Source organism: Vanrija albida (genome assembly GCF_041260175.1).
Source record: "Vanrija albida strain AlHP1 chromosome Unknown contig_5, whole genome shotgun sequence".
Classification (NCBI taxonomy): Eukaryota; Fungi; Basidiomycota; class Tremellomycetes; order Trichosporonales; family Trichosporonaceae; genus Vanrija; species Vanrija albida.
In genome coordinates this window covers 1,804,948-1,827,500 of record NW_027191424.1, presented here as the reverse complement: position 1 = coordinate 1,827,500, position 22,553 = coordinate 1,804,948, and the positions used below count along the sequence as shown (strand labels likewise).

Here is a 22,553-nt window from a genome sequence, read left to right as displayed (position 1 = left end):
ATACCGCGCTGTACGCGCTCTTCCTCGCGCTCGCGCTCGGCGTGGGCAACGACCCCGTCGTGCTCAGCGGCACGCCGTTCGTGGCCTACTTCTCCGTCGCGACAGGGCTCCCGCCCGCGCCCTTCGCCTTTGCCCAGTTCCAGGCGGCCAACCTCGCGTCCGCGCTGCTGGTCAGCAGCAACCCGACCAACCTGGTGCTCACGGCGTCCTTCGGCCTGTCCTTCCTCCAGTTCTCGGCGTGGACCGCGCTCCCGACCATCGCGGCCGGCGCCGCCCTCCTCCCCGCGCTGGGGTGGGCCGCGCGCCGCGAGCTGCCGGCCACGATCGAGCGGGTCGACGTGCGGCCGAGGGACGCGCTCACGGACCCGCTCGGCGCGGCGTTCAGCGGCGGCGTGTTCGCCCTCACCATCGTGCTCATGGTCGCGCTTAGCGCCGTCGGGATTCTCGAGCACGGCGCCGCGGGCGTGTGGTGCGTGTGCGCGCCGGCCGCGCTGCTCGTCCTCGCGCGCGACGTGGCGTACGACTTGAGGCGGAAGGCGCCTGAGCCAGAGGTCAAGGCCGAGGTGCCGGCGACGCCGGACAAGCTCGAGGCGGCGCCTACGCCCGATAAGGCGGCCGAGGGCGTGCCCGACTCGCCAGCAGCGCCAGCAGCGCCAGCCCCAGCCCCACCACACCCCCTCGCGGCCATCCGCACCGCCCTCCCCACGACCACCGCCACCGTCGCCGCCCTCCCGCTCCACCTCCTCCCCTTCGCCTTCAGCATGTTCATCCTCGTCGAGGCGCTCGACCACACGGGCTGGGTGGGTGTGTGGAGCGGGTGGTGGGGCGCGTGGGCTAGGGCCACTGGCGCAGCCGGGTGCATCTTCCTCATGGGCGTGGTGAGCGTGCTGGGGTGCAATGTGAGTGGATTCGAGCGGGCCGCGACGACGCCAGCGAGCAGCCGCCCGACCCAGCGAAGACGCCGCTAACACCCCCCGCAGCTCTTCGGCACAAACATCGGCGCCACCGTCCTCCTCTCGCGCATCCTCGTGCGCTGGATCGACGCGGCCCACCCGTCCCCGCGCGCGCGGTACGGCAGCATCCTCGCGCTCGCCGTGGGCTCCAATTTCGGCGCCTACAGCTTTGTGTAAGTCGCCCAAACCACGGCCGCTGACCCCGACCGCAGCTTTCCCGCGTCCCTCGCGGGCCTGCTCTGGCGCCACATCCTCGCCGACAAGCAGCTGCGCGTCGGCCCAGCAGAGTTTGCGCGCCGCAACGCGCTCCCCCTCGCGCTGACGCTCGCGGTTGGGTGCCTCGTCGTCGCGGCAGAGGTGTGCGTCATGTTCCGGTAGCGCCATGCGCCATGTTCCCGTAGGCGGCAGCTTGTACATGTCATAGATTTGCACTACTTGATTCTTCGTGGGCTAGAGCTTGGCACGCGGCGCAACCAGCGCGATGCACTCAATCTCGACGTCGACGCCGCGCGGGAGCACGGCCGCGCCGATGCACGAGCGCGCCGGCGCGGGGACGGGCACGCGCGCCGTGTAGACGCGGTTGAGTTCGTCAAAGTTTTTGTAGTCGGTGATCTGGCCGTTAGCGAGCGCGAGCGGAGCGAGCGCGAGTGCGGGTGCAGTGGGCACGCCGAGCACGAGCGGAGCGAGTGCGAGTGCGAGTCCGTGGGTGGAGCGGGCGGCGCAGCCGGAGCACCTGCCACATCCAGCGCGCAGCCCACATCCAGCACGCCGAGCAGCACAACAGCCACCCGCACCCCCGCACCCCCGCACCCCCGCCGCTCGCCTACGCGGCCCGCGGCTACTCACAAAGATGTTGAACTTGACCGTGTGCTCAAGCCCCGACCCGTGGGCCTTGAGCACGGCCTCGAGGTTGTCGAGGCATGCGGACTGGGACGCCATCAGCCCCGCCTCACCTCCGCGCCGGCACCAGCGCCAGCGCCGCCGGCCAAACCCACCACGCGGTCGCCAAAGGTCCCCTGCACGAGCTTGCCGTCGGGCGTGACGGGCAGCGCGCCCGACGCGAACACGAACCCGTTGGCCACGATGGCCGTGGCTGCGGGGTCAGTGGGGCTGGGGGACGCAGGCGCAACGCAACGCACACAGGAAGGCCGGGGGCGCGGGGTAGCCGGGCACGAGGAACGTCTTGCGGTCGGACATGTTGCGGTGGGGGGGAAGGGAGAGAAGAAGAGAAGTGGGGCAGCTGTTAAGTGGGTCGTGGGTCGGTCGCCGTCAAGCGAGCAACGCGGAGATGACCGTTGCGCCGGAGACATCCAGACCCCGTCCACCCTTCAACATCCCTCCCCGCCGCGCTACCTCGCAAACACGACCCGCGGACGAGTGCCGCGCGCGCGCCGCGCTCGACGACATAATGTAATACATCTTCTACCGCCTCGCCGGCTGCGCCGGCTCAGCCTACCACCCAAACGCATCGCCCAGGTACAACCCCAGACTCGACACGTTCGTGTTCACCACATCAAGAATACGCCCTTCGACCGCGCGGAACGCCGCGCGCGCCCGCTCCCTATCGGCATCCGGCATGCTCACCTCGGCGGAGCCCCGCGCCTCGTCCTCCTCCTCTTCCTCCTCGCGCAGCACGCTCGCCGGGATCGGCAGTCCGAACCTGTCCTCCGCCAGGTGCTTCTTCTTGGCTCTCCGCTGCTCGGCGCTCATGCCCACCTCCTCGGGCAGCGCCGCGGCGACCTCGGCCCGCAAGCTGCGCGCCAGCCCGCGCACGACGAGCGCCGACAAGAACGCAATGCCTATTGGGTTTCTCGCCGCATCCGCAGACGTTCTCTTGCCTTCGAAGCGCAGTAACTGAGTCGGTGGCACCGGGGGCAGCGGCCGCGCCGTCACGTTTGACGAGTACACAAACGCGCGGTCGGTACCAGGCGTGACCGAGATCCTCGGCTGCACACTCGGCGCCTGCACGAGCGGCAGGTGCGTGAGCAGGTGCGTCAGGGTGAATGGCGAATGGCGACATCCAGCCCACGCGCACGTCTGCGGGTGGCCCGCCAAGTGCGTCTTTTGGATGTGGTCGAGAAGCTGGCCGGGGTTGGTGGCGCCTTGTGGGCGCTGGCAGCCGCGCCAGAAGCACAGGAAGCGGTCGGCGTCGTCTTTCATCGTCAGCAAACTATGCAACACTCCATCCCTCACCTGTTCCCTTCCTAAAGCCCATACCCGAGATGACAAACTTGGTCTCGCCACGCTCGTCCGTCCATAGCTTTGCCTGCGCGGCGGGGAACGCCACTGTGACGTTCTTGATCACCTCGGACGCGCTCAACAGCTGCTCCACCGTCGCGCTGTTGGAGAAGAAGTCGCGGTAGGCGTGCCAGAAGGTCACCTGGAGTAGCTGCGCGTGCGAGCAGTAGACGAACGTCTCGTGCATCCTGTGTGTTTCAGTATCGTGGTCCTCACGGTTGTCGTAGAACTCACCACGCAATGGACCGCTTCGGCTCGGTCATCTTGTACAGCTCGTCCTTGACCGTCTGCGACAGCTGCGGCGGAGTTGTGCCGACCTCGCGCGTGACGCCGGGCCCGCCAAACACCTCCATCTTCTGCTGATCCGCCTCGCGCTCGATCCTGCGGCGGGCGGTAGCACGTTCAGCGATTGCAGGTCCACCCGCCGGGTTGAGCACCTCGTGGGAGCGGAGCTGCTCGACAGGGTACCATTGCGCGACGTAGTCCTGGGCGCCGTGCTCGAGCAGCCTGACGAGCGACTTGAGATGCGAGCCAAACTGGGGGTCCATCAAAACGGTGCGGGCGTACGCCGGCTGCGGGACCATGGCCGCGAGGAGGTCAAGAACAAGCTCGAGCAGCTGGTTCTGGGGCTGGCATGTGAGGAGGTAGAGGATGTGCTGAATGAAGCCCTCTGGCGGGGGCGGGAACGTCGGCACCTGGAACGTGGTGATAAGGATCGGCAGCGTGATGCTCAGCAATCCCAGGTCGCGCGTCTTCATGGCAAATGTCGGGAGCACCTCGGTCAGGAGGCGGAAGACAGGCGGTCCGCCGAACAAGAACGGGTAGATGGACTGGAGGATGATGAGGAGATGCTGGAATGGCTCGGGCGAGCGGGCCGACACCTCGATCAAAAAGTCGGTAGGCAGGCTGAAGAAGCGGAGGATGAACTGCACAAACGATGTCCTCGAGATTGTGCGCGGATTGTTGCCCGACATGCTCGCGTTTCTCAGGATGTGAAGCGACGCGGCGGCGCGATCCTCGACCGCGGGGTCGCGGGTAAAGCTCGGCACGGCGCCGAGGGCGTCGCGCTTCGACGACGAAGGCGACTCGATGAGCTGGCGGTACGCGACCTCGCGCTCGAGTTCGTTGAGCCAGCGCTGCGGCCACTCCTTGAGGCTCGAGACCGAGTCGACCCACATCTCGAGGGCAAACTTGTCGGCGCGCTCGAATGACGCGAGGACGAGGCGTGGGAGCGCCCAGTCGACCTCCTCCTCGACGCCAGAGCGCAGCGCAAGAAACAGGCGGTTGCGGCCGCCGGGGGCCAGCTCGCGCTCCGTGGGCGTGTACTGCGAAATGGCGGCCTGGGCTCGGCCAGCGCCAGCCGCGGCGGCGTGCTGGTGCGCAGCGTGCTGGCCATGCTGGGCCTGGTGCACGGGGACGGTGCGCGTCGGCGTCGGGACAACCATCGCGTGGGTGCGCTGGATGCGTGCGTATGAGACGAGACAGAGTCGAGCAAGAGTCGTTGTCCTCGTCAATGTTCGTGTTCGTGTTGTTCTGGTAGTCGTCGATCGCGTCGTGATTGGTTTGATCCCGCCAGCAGCCATCTCGTGGCAGTCGCGTGAGAGTCGTCTTCGAAATGACACGTGTAACAATCTCAAAAGTTGGCGGCAAGAGGTCACTTGAAGCACCACTACATCGAGAGCAACGTTCTTGTCCAGCTCGCTGCATCACACACCACCATGGACGCACTACTCGCCGCTGCCGGTCCCCTGCGGGGAGACAAGCGCAAGCGCGACTACCGCGACCGCAACTCGAAGCCGCAAGCGCACAAGACAGTCCAGCGCGGGGACAAGGAGGCCGTCGACCCGTCCACCGCCTCGATTCTCCGGACAACCCGCACGCCGTCGTCGTTCCACTCGCGCAACCTCGCGAGCGGCAAGGGCAAGGCTCCCATCAAGCCCGAGGCCAGCGTTCACCGCATCCAGGACAAGAAGGTGCGCGCCAAGGTCGCGCGGCAGGACGTGGCGGCCAAGCAGGCTGCCGTCGAGCGCGCCGACGTCAACGAGTGGATCAACGCGCCGCTCTCGGGCGGACAGGGCGGCATCGACGTCGACTATGAGGCGGGAGAGCGGACGTGGAAGGTGTCGCAGGACGCGATCGTCGACGAGGTCGGCATCGCCAGCAGCTCGAAGCGCTTCGACCTGCGGTTCGACGACTGGGGATCGTACAAGGTCGACTACACGCGCAACGGCCGTCACTTGGCCATCGCGAGCAGCAAGGGACACGTCGCGACGTTTGACTGGCAGGCGGGCAAGCTGTTGTCCGAGATCCAGCTTAAGGAGTCTGTGCGGGATATCAAGTTCCTGCAGTCCGAGTCGTTCTACGCCGTCGCGCAGAAGAAGTATGTCTTCATCTACGACGAGAATGGTGTGGAACTGCACAAGCTCAAGCACCACATCGACCCCACACATATGGAGTACCTGCCGTACCACTACCTGCTGTCTACGGTTGTGAGTGGAAGCTGGATTCGGACGCCATGATTTCCAGCTGACCTCCCAGGGCAACGCTGGTCACTTGAAGTACCACGACGTGTCCACCGGCGTCATGCTCACCCAGATCGCGACCCACCTCGGCTCGCCATCAACCATGGCTCAGAACCCCCACTCGGCCATCATCCACCTCGGCCACGCCAACGGGACTATGACCCTCTGGTCGCCAAATCAGACGACGCCACACGTCAAGCTGCTGGCCCACCGCGGACCAGTCGCCGGCATCGCCGTCGACCCTAGTGAGGACAGCGTGGGACGGTACTGCGCGACTGCAGGCCTCGACGGCACGGTCAAGCTCTGGGACGGCAGGATGTGGGGCAAGGAGCTGCGGTCGTGGACGGTGCGCAACCAGCCGGCGACCATCTCATACTCTGGCCGCGGCATCCTCGCCGTCGGCGGGCGCACCGGTGTCACGACGTACCGTGACGTGCACAAGAGCTCGGTCGGCGCGCCGTCGCCGTACCTGACGCTCCCGCTCCCTGGTCTGAGTGCCTACTCGACCAAGTTCTGCCCGTTCGACGACATCATCGCCGTGGGGCACAACCGAGGCATCAGCAGCCTGCTCGTTCCCGGCTCGGGCGAGGCCAACTTTGACTCGGCCGAGGCCGACGTTTACGAGACGTACTCGCGCCGACGGGAGCGCGACGTGCGTTCGGTCATGGACAAGATCCGGCCCGAGCTCATCACGATGGACACGGACTACCTGGGACACATTTCGCTCGACAAGGGTGGCCAGACGCACGCCGAGCGCGAGGGCCGGTCGTTCCGCCAGCTGGGCCGCATGGAGCGCCTGCGGGCGACGGGCAAGGCCGACGAGGACGAGGACGAGTGGAACGGCATCAACAGCGGGGACGAGGGCGCGGATGCCAACGCCGGCGAGCGGCCGGCCAAGAAGGAGAAGGTCAGGCACAAGCAGCGTGGCAAGGGCACTGGCATGAAGCGGTACTTGGCCAAGAAGAAGAAGAATGTCGTGGACAAGGAGCTGGTGAGTGGGGCAGCGACGGCAGTTATTGGCAATGCCGTGGGCGTGGGCTCGGACGCTGACGCGGCAGCTCGCCGTGCGGGACAAGGTCGAGGCCCAGAAGCGGGCCGAGGAGATGGAGCGCAAGGTGGCGAGCGGCGAGGTGGTCAAGGAGTCTGGTGCGCTTGCACGGTTTGGATGAGGAGGGGCGTGGGGGAGGCATTCATCAGTACTGTTGTTCGCATTGCATGGGTATTGGAGGTTGTGCTGGTGTGGACGGTGTTGGAAGTGGGAAGAGGTGGAAATGGGATGGGAGGGTGGCGAGTGTGGCAGTGGCGGCCGGAAGCTCGGCGATGATGCGGCGGTGCCCGCCGTCGCCGTCGGCGGCGGTGGCGAAAAGTGAAAACGGCTCGATTGTTCCGGCACTGCTCAACCCCACTCGGCGAGGGCATTTTCGGGGGTCTACGCACGCAGAGTAGAGCACAGCCGCTCTCCCCTCGCCACCACGAAAACCTTCGCCGTCGCCGCCACCACCGCAGCAACCACTCCCCCTCGCCACCACACCACCTCCCGCCGCCGCCATCATCCAACCACCCAACATCACGCATGGCACAGCTGCATCTCAATGGCTGACCAGTCAAAGACTAAGAGGAGAGCAAATCGAAGTATATAAGCCGAGGGCGCGGTACGCAGCACCTCGAAGAACCATCACCCTAACGAGACGCTTACGAGCGCTCGCCACGGAGGCGGCGGGCCAGCTGGAGGTCCTTGGGCTGGATGGTGACACGCTTGGCGTGGATGGCGGCGAGGTTAGTGTCCTCGAAGAGGCCGACGAGGTAAGCCTCGGACGCCTCCTGGAGGGCGAGGACGGCGCTCGACTGGAAGCGGAGGTCGGTCTTGAAGTCCTGGGCGATCTCACGGACGAGGCGCTGGAAGGGGAGCTTGCGGATGAGGAGCTCGGTCGACTTCTGGTAGCGACGGATCTCACGCAGCGCGACGGTACCGGGGCGGTAACGGTGGGGCTTCTTGACACCGCCGGTCGAGGGGGCCGACTTGCGGGCAGCCTTGGTAGCGACTGGGTAGTGTGAGCTGGTGGTCTAGGCGGGGAGAGAGGGCCACTCACGCTGCTTGCGGGGGGCCTTGCCACCGGTGGACTTGCGGGCGGTCTGCTTGGTACGGGCCATTGTGATTGATTGTGATGTGTAGTGGGTAGAGTCAAAGTGAAATGGGGGATGCCGTCTGATTTATTATGGGGGGGTCGGGGGGAGGAGGGCCAGGGGTGGGCAGGTTGTTGTTGTCGTCTGTGGCCAGGAACGAGTGATGCCTTCCCTGACCCGCATAGTCATGTTTGGGTCGACTGGATCTCCATCGGCCACTTGGGATCACTGATGCGACCAGTGATCAAAGTCACGTGATGCTGCTGATCCAATCGTCCAATCCTGGCGCGGGATCACAGCGGCCTGATCCTCGCGCGTCATTGGCGCAGTGGGCGGATCAGACCAAACGCACTGATCCATGCTGGCAACGCACGCCGCTCCAACGAGCGCAATTCCCCCGCACACCCCACCCCGCCGCCACGTTGGCTAGCGGCAGCGGCGTCGCACACATGCACGCGACGCCGCAGACGTGTTTGTCGGAACAGGATCAGTGATCGTGACGTCGTGGTGATCGTGCGGCCATCTTTACGTAACATTTGCGTAGGAGCGGCTCGGCTGGGGTGTTTGGTGCAAGTACAGCGTAGAGTGCAGGATAGGCAGGGCCAGCACGTGGCTGTGATGCACGTGTCGATCTGTGGCTGCGAGGCGGAAGAGAGCAGCGTGGCGAGATGCAGACCTCCGTGGCACAGTAGCAAGCTGGGATGAGCCAGGTGGCAGTTTGGGTGCCATTCGACGACCGTCGAGTCGAGAATGAGGCGCCAGAGTCCATGCATGCACCTGAGGCGCGGCCGAGCGTGTTACTGGTGCTCTATAGGTCCGAAACCCCAAGTGTGAGCAAAACCTGAGAATGGCTGGGAAACGTATAGACATTGGAGTCAATGTGTGGACACTTTCTGGAGCAGATGAACGGACACATGCACCGTACCGCCCAAACGTCACGAACGGCACCCCAAACGCATCAGAATGGCCGAGAGATGCCGACAGCACAACACCAAGCAAAGGAAGAAGGCGCAGATCAAGATGCATGCGCGTTTTCTGCCTAAAACCACCCCAAACCTGCCACTTTACGCCGCCACGGGTGCTCTTAACCACCATGTTCGCCCTATGTCCCCTCTGATACTCATTCAAGCTGGATTATGAATCAAAGTACACTGCATCATACGGTGAGGACATCTATGTGGACGTAATGGCCCATCTATGGCCGGACGATGGAGACGAAGACACGGCTGGAGGGTGGTGAAGGAGCAGGAGAGCCACAGTGCAAGGCGGGAGTATTTCCACGTGGGACTGATGGAGGACTTGGCAGGCTCGCAGGCTCGGCAGGCTTCCGAGCTCAAGCGCTCTCCCAGCCATACCAGGAGCCAGCCACGAAGTCCAAGTCCCACCATACGCATACGTGGTTGCCCTCGTCAGTCGGTCGCTCACCCTGCACCATGCGCCCAAGCCTCCCACCCATCCATAATTTACCCCCGTAGTCGATATCAGCCCGAAGCCATCACGGCAATGGCGTCGGCGTCGGCGTCGACATCAACCCCGCGTCACTGCACCCTGCTGCAACAAAGACATGCGAGTAAAGTCTGCATCGCTACGGATGACAATCAAAGGAAGACTAGCGAAAACGAAGAGTGTGATGAAAGAGAACCTCTGCTCTATCCAGCTGCTTAAACGTCCTGCGAGGCCTTGGTGCCGGCCTTGCCCTTGGGCGTCTTGTTGGGGAGGAGCTCGGAGAGAATGTTGGGGAGGACACCACCCTGCGAGATGACGACCGAGCCGAGGAGCTTGTTGAGCTCCTCGTCGTTGCGGACGGCGAGCTGAAGGTGACGGGGGACGATACGCGACTTCTTGTTGTCACGGGCGGCGTTACCGGCGAGCTCGAGGATCTCGGCAGCGAGGTACTCGAGGACGGCGGCGAGGTAGACGGGGGCACCCGAACCGATACGCTGGGCGTAGTTGCCGCGCTTGAGGAGACGGTGGATACGACCGACGGGGACTGGGGGGTGGGTTAGACATTGTAGAGGTGGGGTAGGGTCGAAGCAACTTACACTGAAGACCGGCCTTGGACGAACGCGAAGACGACTTGGTCTCGGAACCCGACTTGCCACCAGACTTGCCACCGGAAGACATTGTTGCTAAAGTTGTTGTGTGGGGGTGGGGGTGTGAAGGAGTTGAAGTTGCTTGGATGGGGGGAATGAGACGACAAAGTTGGAGGCGGGGGATTTAAAGCCTTGGTGTTGTGATTGAGTGGGTGGGTCGGGGTGGGCGCGGGTGGATTGCACTCCTGGGCGCGAGCGTGTGCGCCGTACGCCGTGCGACGTCAACAAAACACGTCAGGGCTTGTCGACCAAACACTCCTGCTTCCACATCACCGTTTAATATTGGAAATGATCAAACGTACGCGTGGAAGCGTTTGCTCCCGCGTTGATGCAAACACGACACGCGTACCGACCAAACATGACGCCTGGGGTGGGTGGGCCGCAGTGTGTATGCCCAGGGTAACCGTCATTGACCCATCACTCACCCCCTTGGGCCTTGCACCCGTCCCACCCACCCAGGCAGTGTTTACCTTGTGCCCCTGTGCAACCCCCCTCGTCAGTTCTTATAACTCGTCAATCCACTTCGTCTTTCTCATTCCCCCCACCCACGCACTCAACAACTTTCAAACCAACCCCCAACCCAACAACACTTCACAATGGTACGTGTCCTAGTCATCACCCCACCCAATCGCCACCACACCACACCCCCTCCCCACCTCGTCGCCGCTCATCACTGACACCCACGTAGCCTCCCAAGTCCGCCGTCGCTTCCAAGGCTCCCGCCTCGCAGGCCTCCAAGGCCCCCGCCGCTGCCTCCAAGGCTCCCGCCAAGGCCGCCAAGACCTCGTCGTCGGCCAAGGAGGGTGGCAAGAAGCGCACCAAGAAGCGTGTCGAGTCGTACTCTTCGTACATCTACAAGGTCCTCAAGCAGGTCCACCCCGACACCGGTATCTCGAACAAGGCCATGGCCATCCTCAACTCGTTCGTTGCCGACATCTTCGAGCGTATCGCCACCGAGGCTTCCAAGCTCGCTTCGTACAACCACCGCTCGACCATCTCGTCGCGTGAGATCCAGACCGCCGTCCGTCTCATCCTCCCCGGTGAGCTTTCCAAGCACGCCATCTCCGAGGGCACCAAGGCCGTCACCAAGTTCTCGTCGACCAAGTAAGCTGCTGCTGCTCTATGCGCGCGCTGCTTGCCGACGAAGGGGAGGGGAGAGGTGGAGGTTGTATTCGCAAGAGCCGAGTGTGGTTGGTTAGATAGCCCTCCATATACTCCTTTTCGTTTTCGTTCTGCTCTTTGTTGATGGATGCATGTTCCATCGTGTTACACATTGTGCGCTTTTGCGTTGTTGCGGGGTGGGTTGATCGTGAGGTTCGTTGTTTGGGGAGCGCGAGCGCAGTGGATGGTTGCGCGCGACCGCGTCGAGCTCGAGCAGGTCGGACACGCGTCGCGGCACGGGATGGTGCGTGATGATCGTCACCAGCTGCTCTGGTCGACTCGACCACTTGACAGCCTGGGCCTCGTCTTTGTCGGCTTCAGGCGCTGCGACATGAAGGCCGTGACCAAGACCTCGTCAGTGCAGGTCCTTGTCCGCAGCTCGGCCGAACGGTGCGAGGCCCACTCGCATCCACAGCCACACTCGACCCCAACACTCATCGTCCACTGCATGCATTGCATCACTCCTGCCGTCATTACGTCTACGCTCCTCCTCCTGCTAGTCGCGTCTGATGCACTAAACGGTGAGCTGGTACTCGTACTCGTCGCTGCCGCTCTGCGAGATCCAGAGAACCATGGCGCTGAGGAGTCGGTCAGCTTGAAAGCGAAGACTCTCGCAGCTGCAACTCACGAGAGCATGATGCCGGCGTTCATGCCAACGTTGGCGATGCCGTAGTAGATGTAGTCGGTGTAGTTGGGCACAATGTACTTGAGGATGAGCACGGTCTGGGGTCAGCTGGTTGAAAGATTGAAGAGCTCACCAAGCTGCCGGCGAGGCCACCAGCCATGAGGGCGACACCGAGGAAGAGCACCACGCGGGCTCTCCACGCCGCGGGTCCGTCGCTTCCCCACGAGTCGCCCGAGAACGCAGAGTGGAGGTGCGTCTTGTCAAGGAGCGAGATGACGAGGAACCCGACTGGGCGTGAGTAGTTGCCCACGAACACAAGACCCACGGGTTGAGAGGATCGCGGGCACCCAGTCCACAAACTGGACGTGCACCGGCACCGTGTCGTACGGCGCATCGGGAGGCGGCTTGGCGTGCTTCGACACGGTCGCTGCATCGATCATGAGGAAGTAGGCGAAGGTGAACTGGGAGCGGGTTAGTCTGGCTACTTCATCGTATGCGAGGCAGCCATGCCCCACCACACCACTCACGAGCGCGCCAGAGATGTACGTCCCCACCTCGCGGGCCTTGGGCCCGACCTCGATGCGCGGGAGGCTGAAGCGGAAGACGTTGCGTGGGTCGTACTGCGCCTGTGGGGTGTGAGCGAGGAAAGCGATGACGAGGGCGTTGTCCGCGATGGCGCCGGCAGCGCTGGGTGGGGGTCGCGCACTCGCTGCGGAGCGGGGACCGCTGGCAAGCATCCCAGTGCAGCTCTACTCACTCGTGGAATCGACATGGTGTTGGATGGAGAGGGAGGAGAAGAGTCGAGTGAGAGAGACTTCGTCGTCGTCAGTCGGAGTCGCCTGCGGTGCTGCGAGTTGAGAGACGACCATGACGCCAGTGTCGGCGTTGGATCCCACTTATTGCCCAATCGGGCAGGTGGGTAAATCGCGTGGGAGGGTTACGTAAAGTGGCAATGCTCAATGTTGTGCGTCTCGACGCGCCTGACCTTCCCTCCTCCGTCCCCTCGCCCCGTTGTTGCTGCTCCCGTAACACTGGCCTTCTCTCTCTAACACTTGGCCAGACTGCCCCACTCGACACCATGGGCATCTCTGGCCTCCTCCCCTCCCTCAAGGAGATCCAGCAGCCACGCAACATCTCCGACTTCAAGGGAAAGCGGTGGGTTCGTGGTTCCCTACCTTGTCTTACCCACCCAGGCTCGCCATCGACGCCTATGTCTGGCTGCACAAGGGTGCTTTCGGATGCGCCGAGGACCTGGTCAAGGGGAAGAAGACGACCAAGTGGGTCACGTGTGTTTTCCGCTGCTTACCCACCAGGTTCGTCGACTACGCAATGTACCGTGTGCGGATGCTGCGATACCATGGCATCACTCCGTTTGTGGTGTTTGATGGCGGACCGCTTCCAGCAAAGCAGGGGACCGAGGACTCACGAGCCAAGTCACGCGCGGGGCACATGGCGCGTGCGCAGTCGTTCGAGGCCCAAGGCCGTCTAAAGGAGGCGCGCGACTGCTATACCAAGTGCTTGGACATCACGCCGGAGATGGCGTTCCAGTTGATCAAGGTAGGCGAGCGGGAGGGAAGACGGCTGACATGCAGGCGCTTCGAGCTGAAGGAGTCAGCTACGTTGTCGCGCCGTACGAGGCCGACGCGCAGCTGTGCTTTCTCGAACGCGAGGGGTTTGTCGACGGCGTCATCACGGAAGACTCGGACCTGCTCGTGTTCGGCTGCAAGACGGTCATCTTCAAGCTCGAGAAGGACGGCTCGTGTATTTCGATCGAGCGTGCACGTCTTGCGCAAGTGCGCGATATGCCGATGCACGGCTGGACAGACGTTCAGTTTCGGCGCATGGCGGTGGGTATTCATGCGGTTATCGTCCTAACCCACCAGATGTTGTCGGGATGCGACTACCTGCCTTCCATCCCGGGTATTGGACTCAAGAAGGCGCACAGAATGCTGAGAAGGTACAAGACGGTTGAGAAGGTGCGTGGTAGTCCAGGGCCGCGCTGATGATAGCTACTGCAAGCTATCCGTCTCGAGGGTTCGCACAACATTCCACCAGGGTACTCGGACGCGTTCGCCCAAGCCGAGCTCGCTTTCCTCTACCAGCGCGTCTTTTGCCCCGAGAAGAAACGCCTCGTGCCTCTGAGCGACTTTCCAGAAGCAGGGCTCACTGGTGAAGACGAAAAGTGGATTGGCTTGGACGTCGAGGAAGCGATTGCCCGCGGCATGGCGGCGGGCGATCTGCACCCTGCGACGCGCGAGCCCATCAGTGACCTTTGGCCGGACTTCAAGCCAGGCCCTAAGGGTGGAAGTACATCGGGCTTAGCCTTCGCCACGACTGCATGCTCGACACCCAAGGCCGGGCCTCTCGATTCGTTCTTCACCCGTGTCAAGAAGACAAAGTCGACGCCGGCTGTGCAGCCGATCGGGAGGATGGTGTCGGGACCAACGCGCTTGTCGGACCTCAACGGGATTTGGCGGCACTCTTCTGACCCGGGCCCAGAGACGACGCCGCCACCGGCTGAGCGCAAGACGAGCAAGTTCTTTGGCGGCAAGGCTCGTCAGGTGGACCAGGCGGAGGAGACAGAACCCAAGTTTGACCTCAAGTGGGAGCAGTCGACCCAGTATGCGTCGCAGCAAGCTGGCCCCTCGCGCGAGCGCAGTGCCACCCCTGAACACATCAAGTCGCCCTCGCCGTCCAGGTCGACGCTACATGAGACGCTGCAGGACGACGACCGTGATGTGGCGTTCACTTCGCCCGTGTCCGCCGTGTCTGCAGTGTCATCACCTCCAATGTCTACTTCGCCGCTGAAGGGCCGTGATCAAGCCTCACGACCAGAGCCGGCGTCGCCCACACCAAACCGCGTTCTCGTCGCGGCCTCGTCACAGGTTGCTCCCACGATGGCGACTTGTGCATCGAGCCCAATGTCGACACCATTACGTCGCGCACACACCACGCCGATGACCCACCGAACGTTGACGCGCATCACCGCTGTACTCGTCCCTGCCTCGTCACCAGCTGTCGGCAACGACTCGAGCGATACGATCGAGGACGACGACATTGTGACACCGTCACCGGGCGCGCTTCTGAAGCGCAGGAGAGTCGAGCAGGACGAAGATGACGACGAGGAGCGGGAGCGGCGCGCTCGCGTAGTGGCCGAGGGCTGGCGGCAAAAGTATGCCCTCACGTCGCTGTCGTCGTCGCCGGCTTCGGCGCCACGCAAACGTACTGGCTCGATGCCGATCAGTGCCGGAGCGCGCAATATTCTCGCCCCGAAGTCGACCAATGTGGGCAGTGAGGCGGCACCAAAGGCGCTGGCGAAAGTGGACACAACCCTCAAGGCGCCGGCCAAAGCGGCACCTGCTGTCAAGATTGCAGCTGTGACGCCAGCAGCTGTCGCGGCCACCACGACGCCGATCACCGCGGGCGCGGGCGTACTGACGTGGTCAAGGCTCGAGCAGTTCCGCTACCAGCGCCGCTAGGGTGTGCTGCCCTGGACTTGTGTCGTCTGCATGTCGCCCCCTGCCACACTTCAACTGCCCACGAACGGCCTGGCGCCAACATCGACGCCCACCGCCTCCCCCCCTCTGTACGACTGTAGGCATAGCACACTGCATCTGCCTGTCCTAGAGCCCTGGCGCTCCGTATGTATGTCTACCATGTTGTGTGGTGCCGTGGGGCGGCACTGAGTGGGGAATGAGGTGTGAGGGTGGGTCGGTTGGCTGTCATCGCCTGGTGCTCGGTCGTAGTGATGTGCAAGAGTCGGTCGGTCGGCCGGCCGCCATCGCCTAGTCCTCGGTCGTCGTCGCCGTCGTCGCCGTCACCCTAGTACTCGGCCTCGGCCGCCTTGCGCGCGGCAGCGGCGGCGACGAGGCGGTCGTGCTTGGCGGTGCGCTTTGCGGCGAGTGCGTCTGCGCGCTCCTGCGTCTTCTGGGCGAGGATGGCGTCGGCCTCAGCCACGGCCTTTGCCGTCGCCTCGTCGAGCGTGGCCGGGTCGACCTGGGACCAGACGTACTTGAGTCCTCCGCGGATGCGGGGGTCTGGGCGGCCCTCGCGCCCGCGCGGCTGGACGAGCTTGCCTCGTGTGTGTTAGCCCGCGTTCGTGCGTCGCCGGGCTCGACTTACCCTTCCAAAACACCTGCCCCCACGCCTTGGCGCCGACGCTCACGTCGCCGCCGTCGGGCTGGCGGAACTTGAGGCGCGCCGCCGACACCTTGTAGAAGCTGTCCTTGGGCCACTGGGCCGGGCGGACGAGCTGCGCCCTGCCATTGTTGGGAAGGTTGGCGAGCAGGCGCGGGAGGTGGGCGGGGGGTCGGGGCATTGCGTGGGGGGAGTGGGGTGAGGCCGAAGTCGAGGTTGTTGTCGAGCGTCGATGTCGAGCGTCGGTCGACTGACTTTTGTCGGCGTTGATCGCGCGGCGGAGGAAAAGTGGTTCGCGGTGGAGTTGGCCCGATGTCCGCTGGCCGCGCTGCCAGATGCAAATCCCGGAATACAATTCAGCTTCCCATTACAACCGTCGAGCAATTCAGCGTGGCGGGCACGCCGGTTCCAGCGGCAGCGGCGGCGGCCCTCACGACCGCCTTCCAGCGGATACGGTGGCGGCGTCCAGCGGCGAGCATGGCCGACGCACAGGGCAGCAGCCGCCACGGCGCCGCCCAGCCAACCTACCCCTCCACGAGGCCGACAACATATTGAGCGCGCCGTACCCAACGGAACTGGGCTGTAATGTGTTTCTCGAGGGATCTTGCTGCTGCCAGCGAGCAGGGGCCGGGGGTGGGGGGGGGGAGGGGGGAACAGGGGGGATTGAGCAGGCGACAGCCGGCGGAGCCCCCTTGAGTCCACTCGCAGCTCCTGCCTGCCTTCTCCTACCTGGCCTGGACACTGCTTGGTCTCTCTCGCCTGCCTCTGCAGCTTGGTTGCCCCGTCCTGCCCACCGAGTGGTGCTGCAGATCGCCCACACGACGTACATGCGTGCCCGGTGGGCGATCGTGCTCTCCCGGGCCGGCCGGACGCGCCCAGCCGCAGCCCGATCGATAATACCGGTGATTTTCCAGCCCGGTGCGCGGTGCCGCCGCGGCCTGCCCGTGCGAACAGCAGCACAGATCTAGCCGATCGCCTGACTGATCCAGTTTGCGGTTCCGGGCGCTGGGCCAGCACGCATGCCGTTGCGCTGCCAAGTTTAAACAACGTCCGAACAAGCTGGCGGCGAGCGCCGCAGCGTGTGTATGCTCGCCCAAGGCCCGAGGTTGTTGCGAGGGGCAGGTGGGCAGGTGGGCGGTGGGCAGGTGCTGGTGCGCTGGGTAGGTGGCGACGACCCGGTGGGCACGGGCGAGGCAGGCTGGTTGGAGGCAGCTGACTGCTGCCTGCGCACTCATCGATGCGATAATATCACGGGTGACGCGAGTCGTACATGTGGCCCAGGTGCCCAGATACTTTGGCACGATGCGGGGGGTACGAGCACTGTGCATGCTGGAGGTGCATGTGCCATCCACATATCCACCACACTACAAGCACCAAGCACCAAGTTACCGATGTCTGGGTTAGGCGCGTGAACCCGGCTTAGATAGGCACGAGCTCCTGATTAAGCGTTACTCCCCCTTCACGCGCCTACCGCCCACGCCCCGTCGGCCCAACCCCCGTGCATCTCCGCCCAACGTACCCAAGTGCTCCCGCCGGGCAGTCCGCCTCCGCCGCCTACATGATCTGCGCAGGTCGACCGACGTCGAGCAACAAGCAGCATCGAGCAAGCAACTCCACACACACCACCACCATGCGCGCCAGCCTCGTCCGCCTCGCCCGCGTCCCCAACATCCACTTTGTCGGCGCGCGCCACGCCGTGCCGAAGTGTGAGCCCCCCTGCCCCTACCGCCAGCTCACCACACAGCAGCCCACACGCCCGCCGCGCACCCCGCCGCGCCAAAGGACGCGACCGACTGGGCGGCCTTCTTGAAAAAGTCTCACCCGGGCGGCGTTAGCTCTGGCGCCAGCATCGAGCTCTACCCCGCCTCGAACAAGCCCGCAGACTTTGACAACTTCTGGGAGGCGCCAGCGTACTACTGGCAGAGGCCGGAGCTGAGCGAGCGCGAGATTGAGGCGGTCATGGTGAGTCTGCCGGCGCGCAGCGGCGGGGCGGGGGTGCGGTGGGGTGTTGTGGGGATGGGCATGGGAATGGGCATGAGCGGGCTGGTGAGGTGTGGCTGCTTGCATCGGGACTGGTGCTGTTTGGCACCTCTCGCCGCCTGGTCGACGCAGCCTCGATGCTTCGTCAGAGCAGCATCGGCGCCACCACTCGCTGGCCCGCACCTCCCGCTGCTGCTCCCACTGCTCGTCCACCCCCCCGCGCCCGCCCGCTCGCTTCGCTCGCGGTCCTCGCGGTCATCGCGGTCATCGCTGACGCACCAGTCCGGCGGAGCCACCGACATCCGCACTGGCGCATAACCGCGCGGTCAGAAGCACACAACAGAGAGAGGAGCCGTGGCCGAGAGAGGAGCCAGCGCCGCCCTCACCCCCACCCCTCGCCACGCCGAGTGGTATCCGATGCATTGCAGTATATGTCCTGGCGGCGTGGCCGCGTGCGGTCATTGCACTTCTTCCGCGCTCCCCTCGTTCTCTACTATAGACGTCTCTCCCCGGCCGCGCAACGTGCACCCGCGCTGACGCGCGGGCGCACTGTCCGTGCCCACCTACGCCGCCGCCGCCTACTTCCTCGCAGAGCACTTGTGCACGCACTCGAGGAACCAGCCCATGTCCTCGGGCTTGACGTTCGGCGTGATGCCGTGGCCGAGGTTTGCGATCCAGCCGCCGCCGGCCTGGTGGAAGCGCTTGCTCACGCGCTCGACCTCCTTCTCAATGCCCTCCTTGCCGCCGTAGAGGATGACGGGGTCAAAGTTGCCCTGGAGCGCAAACTTGCCGCCGAGCAGCTCCTTGGCCTCGACGGGGTCGAGGAAGGCGTCGAGGCCGATCGTGTCGTAGAAGATGGTCTCGGGGCGGAGGAGCGCGAGCGACGACGGCGAGTGCACGCCCTTGGCAAACAGCGTCATGGGCACCTCGGGGTGGCCGAGCTGCTTGAGCGAATAGCGCACCTTCTTGGAGATGTGGATGAGGGCGGGGAGCGCAAACTCCTTAAAGTGGTGGGGGGTGAGCTCGCCGGCCCACGAGTCAAAGACCTGGAGCATCTAGGGCTTGTCAGCGCGGTTACAGGCGAACACGACCCCGCCACTCACCTGGGCACCGGCAAGGACCTGACCAACGAGCAGGTCGGCACACACCTCGGCGACACGCAGCAGCAGCTGCTTGCTCTCCTCGGGGTACTTGTACAGCCACGACTTGCACTTCTCAAACGTCTTGGAGCCGCCGCCCTCGACCATGTAGGCCATGAGCGTCCACGGCGCGCCGCAGAAGCCGATGAGCGGCACGCGGCCGTCGAGGCCCTTGCGGGTGAGGGTGATGGCCTCGAACACATAGCCGAGCTCCTTCTGCACGTCGACGTTCTCGCGCAGCTTCTTCAAGTCGGCGGGGGTGACGAGCGGGTCGGGGAGCACGGGGCCCTTGGACGGCTCCATGAGCACCTCCATGCCGAGCGCCTGGGGCACGACGAGGATGTCGCAGAAGATGATGGACGCGTCGAGGCGCGGGTAGCGGTCGATGGGCTGGAGCGTGAGCTCGGCCGCGATCGAGGGCGTCTGGCAGCACTCGAAGAACGAGTGGTGCTTGCGGACCTCGAGGAATTCTGGGGGGCAGCGGTTAGCGGGGCAAGTCAAGGGGAACAGGCGGCGGCCGCAGCACTCACCAGGGAGGTAGCGACCGGCCTGGCGCATGACCCAGACGGGGGCGCGCTCAGTCTCCTCGCCAGCAGCGGCGCGGAGGGCGAGCACGTTCTTCATCTCGGGCCACTTGGCGTCGCGCCAGGTGGCCTCGTTGGCGAGCTTGGGCACGGTGTAGGGGGCCGACATGGTGGGTGTGGGGCAGGTGAGGGGGTAGTGGAACGGCGGGCGCGAGGGGCGGACCTCGGCGAGTGGGAGGAGCAGGGTGGTGAGCGGGGGTGGAGCTTGCTTGGGTGGACTGTGCCGCGTCTAGCTGTGCTGTAGTCGCCGACGTGGAGTGGAGAATGGATAGACGAGTCGAGATGGACGGTTGTCGAAAGTGACGATGATGCCTGTCGGACGTGTTCACGCCGAAAAAGTCGAATGGCCGGGCGCTGCAGTCCGACACCGGCAAGGTACGCGGGCGTGGGTCGCCGGCAACTGGGTGCGAGGGGGCCATGATCCCATCGCATCACCCATCGCACTCGTCGCTGACCTATCATGCATGCAGCAGGAGCGACTCGGCAGCGGCATAGCACGATGCACGACTGCGCGATCGCTATGCTCAAAGGACCCCCGCTTGGGAAAGATGAGCTGAGCTGAGCCACCCCGTTCGGCCGGATATCACCACCCGTCGCCCGGGCGAGGCCCGGGGACATTGCACTCTGCGTCGACGGCGGGGTCACCAAGCGCTCGTCGTCCCATTGCTCTTCTTGCGACGGTGCATTGCCGGCGTGCACGATGTGCCCGCTCTTCTGGAGGGGCGCGACCGGGTCTGCCGGCGGGCGTTCCCCGACGTCGGCGCAGTCGCCGACAGTGGCGGCGTGTGTGCGTCTCGCCGTGGCGGGACAGTTCAGTCTCCCTCGGCGCGGGTCTGACGCCGAGCAGCACGAGCAGCGACCACGACGTGTGATAGGCGTGCCGCACGCCGCGCGCCGCGCATCGCTGCAGCCTCTGCAAACACATGAATCCATCGCGACACTACCCTACCCCTCCCCCGCCTCGTCCGCGAGCTCGCGCATGGCCCGCGTCTCGGCATCAGCAGGCAAGCTCAAAAACCGGTCCTCCCACGTCGCCCCAAACGGCAGGCGCAGGGAATGCGACGCGCGCAGTGCGAACCCAGCGCGCTCATAGAACCGGACATTCCGCTCCGTGTTGGTGTGCACGCAGAGCGGGGTGCCACCGGCCTGGGCGACCTTGTGCGCGAGCAGCGCCGCGCCGACCCCCCGGCCCTGGTGGCGGGGCTCGGTACCCAGCACAAAGAGGCTGTGCCACTCAAAGAGGCTGTGCCACTCGGTCTCGGCGCCGGGGAGGCACGCCTCGGCGAGCGCGTCGAGGGCGGGGATGGCCTGGTGTGAGCGAGCCCGCTGGCCGCTTACCTTCTCGGCGAGGAACGCGCCGCGCTTGGGCGGGAGGAGGGAGAGCGCGCGCGCGGCAGCGGCGTTCGCGCCGCGTAGGTCGTGCCCCGGCTGCACCCAGAGCGCGACGCCGGCCACCTCTCCGCCGAGGTACGCGGCGGCGACGTCGTGCTGCTCGAGAAAGTGCTCGACCATGTCGTCCATGAGCGCGGCGTTCGCCGCGGCATTGTGCCAGATGGCCATGTGCGGCGCGTCTGGCGTGAGCGGGGCGTGCGAGCCGACGTACACGCCCCAAAGGCGGCCGTGAGGACGCGCTTCATCGCCGCCTTGTCGGCGGCTGGCGTCAGCCTGCTCGCCGCCACACGCACCGCTCGCCCCGGCGTCGACTGTGCGGATCTCTACGGTTGCCATGATTGTATGTGTACTGTACAACAGTGCGTCCCCGTCCCCTCTTTGTATCGAGATATCGCCGGAGCCGAGCTGCAACACGGGGAAGGACATGTCCATTCCGCAGTGCCCGGCGAGCCGACTCGTCCCCTCTATTCCCCGTGGCCGTGGCCGTAGTCGCCGTTCTCGCATCGCCCCCGCGCCTCGGCGACCAGCTCGCGCATCGCGCGCGTGCTCGCGTTCGCGGGGTACGACAGGAAGCGCTCGTGCCAGCTCACGCCCCAGGGCAGGGCGAACGTGTGCTCGACGCGGACCGCGAAGCCGAAGTGGGCGTATATTGGGATCTGGGGGTCAGGCGCCTTCTCATGCGGCTGGCAGGCCTCGCCGCGGAAAGCGGTCGGCGACGCTACTCACATTATCGTCGACGTCTGTCCGCAGGCCGATGGGCACGCCGCCCGCCTCGGCAATCTTGGACCGCAGCAGCGCGCTGGCGACCCCGCGCTGCTGGAAGCGCGGCGCGACGCCCAGCCACGCGAGGTACCACCACTCTGTTTCGGCGTCGGGCAGCGCCGCGTCGACAATGTACCGCTGTGCGAGGAAGACCTGGGCGTTAGTGTGTGGGGGGGACGCCACGTACATGCTCGAAGAGGAACTCGGCCATGCGGAGGGGGAGGTGCTGGAGCGCGGGGTAGAAGACGTCCTCGTCGTCGTCTCTGGGTCGGGGTTAGCGGTGTCGCTTCTGCTTCTCCCCCTTCTCCTCTCTCTCTGCGCTCTCTTTCTTCGCTGTACAGCTCCTGCCCGCCCCACTCACTCGTCCACGAACCCGACCCCAGGCGGAACCCACAGCGCGGCGCCGACGACGCGCCCGCCAACCTCTGCAACGGCTACCTCGTGCCGCCGCAGCGCGTGGTCGACCATCGAGCTGACGAGCTGCGCGTTGGCCGCGGGGTTGTGGTCGAGGAGCTTCATGTGCCCGAACGCTGGCAGTCAGCGCGGCCCCTGCAGAAAGAAGCACGTACACGCGCCGTACGCGTCGGCGAGGACGCGCTTGATCTGCGCCCGTTCGGCGTCTGGGGTCAGCTGGCCCTCGAAGACAACTTACGGCTCGGCGAGGAGACGCGCCGGATGGCCACGGCGTCGGTGCTCATCGTGTCGCATGCGCCGTGGAGAGTGCGTTGTTGACGTGGTCGTGTGCCAGCGACAGATAAACCTGCCTCGACATTCCCCCCTGGTGGCAACGCAACCTCCTCAATGCGGTGCGCAGCACATCGCGGCAAGCGAGGCTGGCTGGCT

General features: G+C 64.9%; 14 protein-coding genes across 14 annotated transcripts in view; 5 read left to right on the top strand and 9 right to left on the bottom strand.

Moving 5' to 3' along the window:
- The window catches only part of Q8F55_006861 (uncharacterized protein), a gene marked incomplete at both ends in the record, with an annotated part of 1,796 nt that extends 465 nt beyond the window's left edge, over positions 1-1,331 (top strand). Inside the window, 3 exons of the mRNA XM_069355301.1 lie at positions 1-899; positions 981-1,126; positions 1,166-1,331. The exon at positions 1-899 is cut by the window's left edge and continues 91 nt beyond it. Of these exons, the coding sequence (XP_069207372.1) occupies positions 1-899; positions 981-1,126; positions 1,166-1,331 (1,211 nt within the window). The remainder of the gene's footprint in view (positions 900-980; positions 1,127-1,165) is intronic.
- Positions 1,332-1,403: 72 nt separating this feature from the next.
- On the bottom strand, positions 1,404-2,150 carry Q8F55_006860 (uncharacterized protein; the record flags this gene model as incomplete). Its single annotated transcript, XM_069355300.1, has 4 exons — positions 1,404-1,565; positions 1,800-1,880; positions 1,949-2,046; positions 2,093-2,150. The coding sequence occupies 4 exons, from the start codon at positions 2,148-2,150 to the stop codon at positions 1,404-1,406; spliced, it is 399 nt and encodes a 132-aa protein (XP_069207371.1).
- A 255-nt stretch (positions 2,151-2,405) lies between these two features.
- On the bottom strand, positions 2,406-4,636 carry RSC9 (Chromatin structure-remodeling complex protein rsc9; the record flags this gene model as incomplete). Its single annotated transcript, XM_069355299.1, has 3 exons — positions 2,406-3,106; positions 3,147-3,379; positions 3,426-4,636. The coding sequence occupies 3 exons, from the start codon at positions 4,634-4,636 to the stop codon at positions 2,406-2,408; spliced, it is 2,145 nt and encodes a 714-aa protein (XP_069207370.1).
- A 273-nt stretch (positions 4,637-4,909) lies between these two features.
- Positions 4,910-6,882, top strand: utp7 (putative U3 small nucleolar RNA-associated protein 7; the record flags this gene model as incomplete). Its single annotated transcript, XM_069355298.1, has 3 exons — positions 4,910-5,680; positions 5,730-6,704; positions 6,772-6,882. The coding sequence occupies 3 exons, from the start codon at positions 4,910-4,912 to the stop codon at positions 6,880-6,882; spliced, it is 1,857 nt and encodes a 618-aa protein (XP_069207369.1).
- A 523-nt stretch (positions 6,883-7,405) lies between these two features.
- On the bottom strand, positions 7,406-7,864 carry HHT1_2 (histone H3.1; the record flags this gene model as incomplete). The annotated part of the gene is made up of 2 exons (XM_069355297.1): positions 7,406-7,755; positions 7,804-7,864. The coding sequence occupies 2 exons, from the start codon at positions 7,862-7,864 to the stop codon at positions 7,406-7,408; spliced, it is 411 nt and encodes a 136-aa protein (XP_069207368.1).
- Positions 7,865-9,498: 1,634 nt separating this feature from the next.
- HTA1_2 (histone H2A) lies at positions 9,499-9,961 on the bottom strand (the record flags this gene model as incomplete). The annotated part of the gene is made up of 2 exons (XM_069355296.1): positions 9,499-9,827; positions 9,880-9,961. 2 exons carry the CDS (start codon positions 9,959-9,961, stop codon positions 9,499-9,501), a joined length of 411 nt encoding a protein of 136 aa, XP_069207367.1.
- Positions 9,962-10,526: 565 nt separating this feature from the next.
- Positions 10,527-11,038, top strand: HTB1_2 (histone H2B; the record flags this gene model as incomplete). The annotated part of the gene is made up of 2 exons (XM_069355295.1): positions 10,527-10,529; positions 10,619-11,038. 2 exons carry the CDS (start codon positions 10,527-10,529, stop codon positions 11,036-11,038), a joined length of 423 nt encoding a protein of 140 aa, XP_069207366.1.
- A 567-nt stretch (positions 11,039-11,605) lies between these two features.
- On the bottom strand, positions 11,606-12,488 carry VPS68 (Vacuolar protein sorting-associated protein 68; the record flags this gene model as incomplete). Its single annotated transcript, XM_069355294.1, has 6 exons — positions 11,606-11,669; positions 11,720-11,814; positions 11,850-12,004; positions 12,042-12,177; positions 12,244-12,342; positions 12,474-12,488. 6 exons carry the CDS (start codon positions 12,486-12,488, stop codon positions 11,606-11,608), a joined length of 564 nt encoding a protein of 187 aa, XP_069207365.1.
- A 306-nt stretch (positions 12,489-12,794) lies between these two features.
- On the top strand, positions 12,795-15,195 carry Q8F55_006853 (uncharacterized protein; the record flags this gene model as incomplete). Its single annotated transcript, XM_069355293.1, has 6 exons — positions 12,795-12,871; positions 12,910-12,993; positions 13,030-13,273; positions 13,309-13,563; positions 13,600-13,692; positions 13,726-15,195. The coding sequence occupies 6 exons, from the start codon at positions 12,795-12,797 to the stop codon at positions 15,193-15,195; spliced, it is 2,223 nt and encodes a 740-aa protein (XP_069207364.1).
- A 343-nt stretch (positions 15,196-15,538) lies between these two features.
- Q8F55_006852 (uncharacterized protein) lies at positions 15,539-16,034 on the bottom strand (the record flags this gene model as incomplete). Its single annotated transcript, XM_069355292.1, has 2 exons — positions 15,539-15,792; positions 15,839-16,034. 2 exons carry the CDS (start codon positions 16,032-16,034, stop codon positions 15,539-15,541), a joined length of 450 nt encoding a protein of 149 aa, XP_069207363.1.
- A 1,449-nt stretch (positions 16,035-17,483) lies between these two features.
- On the top strand, positions 17,484-18,151 carry Q8F55_006851 (uncharacterized protein; the record flags this gene model as incomplete). Its single annotated transcript, XM_069355291.1, has 3 exons — positions 17,484-17,559; positions 17,598-17,815; positions 18,116-18,151. 3 exons carry the CDS (start codon positions 17,484-17,486, stop codon positions 18,149-18,151), a joined length of 330 nt encoding a protein of 109 aa, XP_069207362.1.
- Positions 18,152-18,411: 260 nt separating this feature from the next.
- On the bottom strand, positions 18,412-19,665 carry HEM12 (Uroporphyrinogen decarboxylase in heme biosynthesis; the record flags this gene model as incomplete). The annotated part of the gene is made up of 3 exons (XM_069355290.1): positions 18,412-18,888; positions 18,937-19,442; positions 19,503-19,665. 3 exons carry the CDS (start codon positions 19,663-19,665, stop codon positions 18,412-18,414), a joined length of 1,146 nt encoding a protein of 381 aa, XP_069207361.1.
- Positions 19,666-20,501: 836 nt separating this feature from the next.
- Positions 20,502-21,284, bottom strand: Q8F55_006849 (uncharacterized protein; the record flags this gene model as incomplete). The annotated part of the gene is made up of 4 exons (XM_069355289.1): positions 20,502-20,864; positions 20,895-21,127; positions 21,160-21,210; positions 21,242-21,284. 4 exons carry the CDS (start codon positions 21,282-21,284, stop codon positions 20,502-20,504), a joined length of 690 nt encoding a protein of 229 aa, XP_069207360.1.
- A 128-nt stretch (positions 21,285-21,412) lies between these two features.
- On the bottom strand, positions 21,413-22,408 carry Q8F55_006848 (uncharacterized protein; the record flags this gene model as incomplete). Its single annotated transcript, XM_069355288.1, has 6 exons — positions 21,413-21,604; positions 21,675-21,863; positions 21,898-21,973; positions 22,072-22,240; positions 22,280-22,330; positions 22,363-22,408. The coding sequence occupies 6 exons, from the start codon at positions 22,406-22,408 to the stop codon at positions 21,413-21,415; spliced, it is 723 nt and encodes a 240-aa protein (XP_069207359.1).
- Positions 22,409-22,553: the final 145 nt, after the last annotated feature.